At 38.5% G+C, this 6,538-nt stretch overlaps 1 protein-coding gene across 2 annotated transcripts; it reads left to right on the forward strand.

Moving 5' to 3' along the window:
* Nucleotides 1–648: 648 nt before the first annotated feature.
* LOC116378326 (lysophosphatidic acid receptor 6-like) lies at nucleotides 649–3,351 on the forward strand. 2 transcript variants are annotated; one of them, XM_031840176.1, is made up of 3 exons: nucleotides 649–1,181; nucleotides 2,379–2,511; nucleotides 2,612–3,351. In XM_031840176.1, exons 2-3 carry the CDS (start codon nucleotides 2,392–2,394, stop codon nucleotides 2,870–2,872), a joined length of 381 nt encoding a protein of 126 aa, XP_031696036.1. In that variant the 5' UTR covers nucleotides 649–1,181; nucleotides 2,379–2,391; the 3' UTR covers nucleotides 2,873–3,351. The 2 variants fall into 2 exon arrangements, with proteins under 2 accessions (XP_031696036.1, XP_031696037.1); XM_031840177.1 differs by lacking the exon at nucleotides 649–1,181 and having other exon boundaries at nucleotides 2,105–2,511.
* Nucleotides 3,352–6,538: the final 3,187 nt, after the last annotated feature.

Raw genomic sequence — 6,538 nt, forward strand, 5'->3', positions numbered from 1 at the left:
AATAAAAGTTTTTATTGTAACCATCATTAATAAATGGCACATTGGTCGTTAATTGAACCTTAATTAATATTGTTAACATATCAGCTGCTGCTCTCTTCCTCCTCACAGATAAACTTCCTCCATCAAACAATAAGGTTTATTCCTAAAATCAATATCACATCTAGAAAAAAATAAAAAGATGTAAACATGAGGGGGATGTGGCGTTCAGGGACCGACTTATTAAGGTTTGAGAAGCTGAAGAAGAAGAATTCAAACATTGTGTTCAATTAAATATTAAATGTTTGCATTAATATGAGTGTTGTTATACATTTTTAAAATGGTGGGTGTCTTTATAGAATACATGATTTAATAAATATATATTTTAAATACTATATTGTAGTTTTAAGCACTTTAAGTGTTTATTGATGTACAGTCAACTTAAAACTTCTCTCATGAAGACTTATTCTACATTATTACAGCTGTGTTTTACGAGACATTCATTATGTGTTTATGCAGCAGCCTCATAAATATGAAAAATAAACATTAATACCAACTACATTATAGTCAGTATACAAACATGTATTAAATGTTTGTATACAAATGCTAAACAGTGATGCCAAACGATTCTGCAAACATTAGACACAATAACGTTTTTTTTAACAATGTCAGCAATAAATGTTTATTCATGTTGCATTAAATTAATAAATTCTATTAAATCTAAACAATGGGCAGTCTAAACACGTTGGCTCTAATGAATAGTTTCACATTTTGTGAAATACACTTCCTCACTGAGAGTACACTAAACATCAAGCTGGTTAGCTTAGCTTAGCATAAAGACAAAGCTCCTCTAAAGATCACAGATGAACAAGTTGACATATGTGAAGGTTTAATCTGCACAAAAACTGAATAAAATTTTCCTCTTGTTAACATTAAAGAACAAAAGTTCAGACAGTTGTGTGTGTGTGTGTGCATGTTTGTGCGTGAGGGTGTATTTGTGTGTGTATGTATGTGTGTTTGTGTGTGAGTGTATGTGTGTATTTATGTGTGTGCATGTGTGAGTGTGTGTGTGTGTGTCATGTAAATGAACAGCGGTGTCACCAGCAGTGACTTCCTAATAATCAGACTTCCTCCGTCTCGCTGTGAAGAAGGAAGTCAAATATTTGTTCCCATCAGAGATTCACACAGACAGGCGAGTACTTCAGGTAACTCTCTCTACTTCTACTGTAGTATTTTATATGTGTTGTATGTATACTGTAATATTTTATGTGAGTTTGTACCTTTGTGTTAACTGAGTCTGTTCATCTGATGTGGTATTTATATATTTCATTTAAGTAAAAGTATGAATACAACAATGTAAAAATACTCACGTACAAGTCTAGCATCAAATACTCCTTAAGTAAAAGTACATAAATATTACCAGCTTCATGTAGCTACTTACAGTATCAGTAGAAGGTGATATATGTATTTTGAATGTTCTTTTCTTTGCTGACGATGTGATATTATTTATGTCGTATCGACTCGTTTCATATTTGATTGTTCAGCAGAATTTAGTAAATAAAAAAAAAAAATGTAACTTTCAGTCCTTTAGAGAATGAACAGATCCGAGAGGTCACGACAGGTAACAAAGGAACAATAACAACACTTTCTCATTTCCTTGATTTTGAGCGTCCTCGTCTCCTCGTGCTCAATTCCTGAACTAAATCTCGAGGATCTAGGAGGTTTGCAGGAGAAGCAATAAGCAAAGGAAACACCGGTGTGTCCTTTGTCTAATTAAAGCAAATGTGTAGAAGCAGCTCCAGTTCATTAAGTTAAAGTTCTTTATTTGTGCATTTATATATTTTTATATACAGTATAAATAACAATTCTAGTGAAACAGCCGTCTTAGGCTCTCTCCAACAATACTACCACAAAATATATAATAAAATATACTAATATAAAATATAATAAAATATACTAATATAAAATATTATAATAAAATATAATATACTGTGAAATAATCTAATATGAAATAATACTATAATATGATATAATACAATATAAAATAACACAACAAAATAAAATATACCATAATATAATAAAGCATAATGTAATATAATAAAATATACTGTAGTCTAATGATGTGTTTTGTTGTTGTTGCATATATTTAAGGAGGCGGTGTTTGTACAATAATTCACTTATTTAATTGAAACTAATGTTCAGACCAGCTGTGGAGTGGTTGATCGCGTGAGCACATGCCAGGTGTTCCTCTGGTTACCTGCTCACAGGTTCATCAGACATCCTGTTGAGTTTTCCTCTGCTGCTGTCATCTCTCACTTCCCATTCAGCTCCGATCGGTTCCTTTATGCAGACGGATGATGTTTGAACCAATATTCTAATCCGTTTGTGTTCAACTCTTTCAGACCATTTAGAACCATGAGAGACCTCGGAGCGTCCTCACAATCCAACCTGACCAACGGCAGCTCGTCTCACTGCGACCAGGTGGACTCATCGGCCCACGTCTTCTTCCTGCTGGTCTACACGCTGGTGTTTCTGGTGAGTCTCCTTCTCCGTATATATAATAATAGTAATAGTAATAATAATAATACATCCTGACTTTAGATAGAATGCCGTACCCGTCTCTGTTCCTCTACAGGTGGGTTTGCTCCTCAACGGTTTCACCCTGAAGGTTTACTTCTGCCGCGCTCAGCAGGCGTCCAGCAGCGTGACGGTCTACCTGAAGAACCTGGCGGCCGCCGACTTCCTGATCAGCCTCTGTCTGCCGATCCGGATCACCAACTACGCAAGCGACTCCGTCTCCGTCCGCCGGGTCTACTGCAGCTTCGGCGCCTCCGCCTTCTACCTGAACATGTACGCCAGCATCCTGTTCATGGGCTACATCGCAGCCAACAGGTGATATGTTCCGCTAAATATGAATCTACAGCCAGCAGCTTGTTAGCTTAGCTTAGCATAGAAAGAAGACACACTTCATCTCCTGTAAATGTGCACGTGAGACCTTTTTTAAAATCATCATTTGCATGCAGTGCGTGAGCAGAGCGGTGAAAACCCCTTTTCATTATCTCACCGTCATGACTTCAGCTTCATGTCTCACTGTCACCGTTATCTGTTTGAACTACAGGAGAAGAAGAAATGCATTTGATTACATGCTAATTTAAGATTCCTCAAAACAACCATCTGATGTATGATACGTGTGTGTTGTTGGACGTTTATGTAAAGCAGCCGAGCACCATGCTGACACACACACAACAATACGCACCGATCACTGTTTACCTGTTACATGCAAAGCGCTCACATAGTATTCATATTAGTATTAACCAGTGGTGTATAAAGTACAACATGTACCTCTGAGTAGTGGTGTATAAAGTACCCAAAAGCCATACTTGAGTAAAAGTAAAGAGACCTTACTGGAAAACGACTCCAGTAAAAGTAAAAGTCACCTATTAGAATACTACTTGAGTAAAAGTCTTAAAGTATCTGATATTTATTGTACTTAAGTACCAAAAGTAATTTTCTGATATTAAATGTACTTAAGTATTGAAAGTAAAAGTACAAGTAAATGCTGTTAATAAAAAAGCAAAGGGTCAGAATTTTGAGAATTATGAAGTTTATTATTTTAAGTGCTGTGGCACCATGACCAAGGACATGGAGCTGTGTTGAACATAATTGTGTTGGCTGTGATCCATCCAGGAGCAACAATGTTCAACATAATATATTGTACATAAGTATACTTTTGCATCTACTATGAATTCTCCTAAAAGCAATATGACACTATGAAGGAGTTGTAACAGTGCGTTTATAAGTATGCTCATTCTGACTAGAGGATGTAGAGGACAAATGCATCATATTGTGTTCAGCAGAAAATATCCACTTGATGCATCAGGTCAGTGTTGTGAGAAAGGACGCCTGCCTTGTAAACTCCTATGGGCCTGATTTGAACACAAAGGTTTTGCTCAAGCTGAATCTGCAATTGGGCGACTGCTACCATCATAACTCCATCTGATCATCCACAAAATGACTCAAATATCAAAACATGATCAATGCTAAAGCAGCACCGAAAGTAACAACCCAGTCATTACTTGAACCTCAACAATGTCCTGTTCATCTTCAAAAGAAGTTGGTTTTCAAAATTGCGAGAATTCCGTCTCGCTCTTCTTGGGCTGAAGACTAGTCCTGATGCTACACAGCCTTTCACAGGCCGCTGAGGCAGGTAGAGGTGTGTTCAGCTTCACACACAGCTTGCACACAGCTGGGAAGGATTTCCCTAATGCTAACCCTAATGCTAACACTAATGCTAACTGTAATGCTAACCCTAATGCTGCGCTCTCGCGGCTCCTGTCAATCCTATGGTGTGGTGGCTAGCTAACGTTAAGTTAGCTAACTAGCCAAATAGTGCTGCAATGATTATAGCTAAGATGACTCAAATCAACAAAATCTCACAACTGTCAACACTTCCTCAGCTCACTAACTCGCTAGCGATCCACGGGTGTTGGTCTTCGTCACCACCGTCGTTTGTTTCGGGAGTAGCAGGTGTATCCACACTGGTCATAAAAGAGTCCAAGCTTCTTACTGATGTTCACCTTTATTATTGTCCTCTCATGGAACACCGTGAAAGCTAGAAGACACAAAATGGCTTCATGTACAAACAACAAAGAAACAAATACTCTGTTTCTCATCACCTACAACAAGTATAACAATACTTCAGTGGTGGGCCGTGCATTTTATACCTGGGCCTTCACTGCTGTCCTGCAGCTGAAATACCACCCAATAACCACATGATGGCACCACAGCTATTATTCATTTTTAGGGCTATAACTATGTACGTCTTCATATTAAACCGTTCGGTACGAGTCATTTGAATAATGCTAGAGCGTTTAGAAAATGCAAAAGCCTAAATTCATGAAAATATAATGTTCTCAGCTGGTCTGGCTGTGGGATCCACTGTCATTCCTTAATGACAAGCTGTGACCCAAAGAGCTTATCATAGGATTTTACTTTCACAACTTGAATGTTGAATGTACTGCTCTGCAATGTCTTTCCTCTTCTCAGTCTCCTGCCTCATGGTGCATCTCACTCAGTCAGAATGCCCATATTTGATTGGCTGAGCTGCATCACGTGATGTGATTCACTACCCATCAGTCTCTGCTGTTAAGTTTCGTTTCACGATAGTCATGTGCTCGCCCACTGACCAATCACAGCACACTCTGTACCTCGAGCCAGAGCTACACATGGACACTGAGCGGCATGTAATGCTGACGTCATTATAGGCCGGCGCGCAGGCTCTGACATGTCAAAGAATACGCCCAACATGTCAAACTAAAGATCTGATTGGTTGAACACTATGACAATCAACAATATCGTCCCCATTCACTTAAACTGCAAAGGGATTCACTTGTGAGTCTGCAGGCCTCGGGCCTCTGTTCTTACCTAGAGACACAGAGGTGAAATCTGATTGGATAAAAGCTCTACTTAAAACAAGCTGCACTGGAAGCAGAGCAACTGAGGAAGACAGTAGCTGTGCAATGAGAACATAAGATAATGGGGAAAATATTTATATAAATTATAATACATGTAGTGTATTTAAGAAAAATGATTAAATTATAAAATAGATATAGCTTTGTGATTCTGTTTAGGCCAGCAGAGAAGGCCTTGCAGGCCCTGACAGCCCACCACTGCAGTACATTAATCAGTTAACTTAATAAGCTTTACCGTGTTCGCCTGGTAGACCAGCAGTAGAATAACATGACGGGAAAGAAAAGGTTCGCTGGTTTCACCCGCCATTTGTCGTCTTTCTGAGCTCCGCTTAACTTCCGGGTTAATGGTCATGTTACAAAAACAAAAGCTCGTCTATCATCATCAGTAAAACAAGGGCAAAACGATAATGAGTTTAACACAAGGTACCCAAAATTACAGTAAACATAACATGTATTATAATTGCAGAAATAAACTAATAATAATACAAATCGCGTAAGTCAACTTCGGGTGTTGTCATGGCAACGTTTATACGCCGGTCAGCGTCAGCTACAGCAGGTGCTTCCATTTCTGCTTCCGTCATGAAATCAGTCATCGTAGAGTGGAATTATACTCATGTAGTCTTGCTAGCTATAGCATATAGCATCCTGGGCATCACTGGGAATCAAAACACCGCGGCTTTGAGAGCACTTGTTTGCAATTGCGCATTAACGTGATTAACCAATGATTTAACTTGCAAGCTAGGACCACTGATTCACCAAACCTGCTTGTTGCAGTCTCTGTTCCACCACAGTCCCCGACGCTGGTCTCATGATTCATTATGTTTCTAAAGATAGATTTGATTTTGTAGTGAGTAACGAAGGTTTCAGGGGAAATGTATCGGAGTAAAAGTATCAGTTTTCTTTGTCAACAGAAATATCAATAGTAAAGTAAAGTACAGATATCCAAAAAAGTGATGGTTCATAATGGATACGCAGTGACGGTTCATAATCTATACGCAGTGACGGTTCATAATCGATACGCAGTGATGGTTCATAATGGATAAGCAGTGACGGTTCATAATGGATATTTATAATCGATACACAGTGACGGT

Source organism: Anarrhichthys ocellatus, unplaced genomic scaffold (genome assembly GCF_004355925.1).
Source record: "Anarrhichthys ocellatus isolate YVR2014 unplaced genomic scaffold, GSC_Weel_1.0 scaffold2412, whole genome shotgun sequence".
In the NCBI taxonomy this organism is placed as follows: domain Eukaryota; kingdom Metazoa; phylum Chordata; class Actinopteri; order Perciformes; family Anarhichadidae; genus Anarrhichthys; species Anarrhichthys ocellatus.

Bases quoted from the DNA above. Each gene is read 5' to 3' on its own strand.
- LOC116378326 (XM_031840176.1), top strand. From the start codon at position 2,392: ATGAGAGACCTCGGAGCGTCCTCACAATCCAACCTGACCAACGGCAGC. The intron at 2,512-2,611 runs GTGAGTCTCCTT...GTTCCTCTACAG, and splicing joins TCTACACGCTGGTGTTTCTG to GTGGGTTTGCTCCTCAACGG.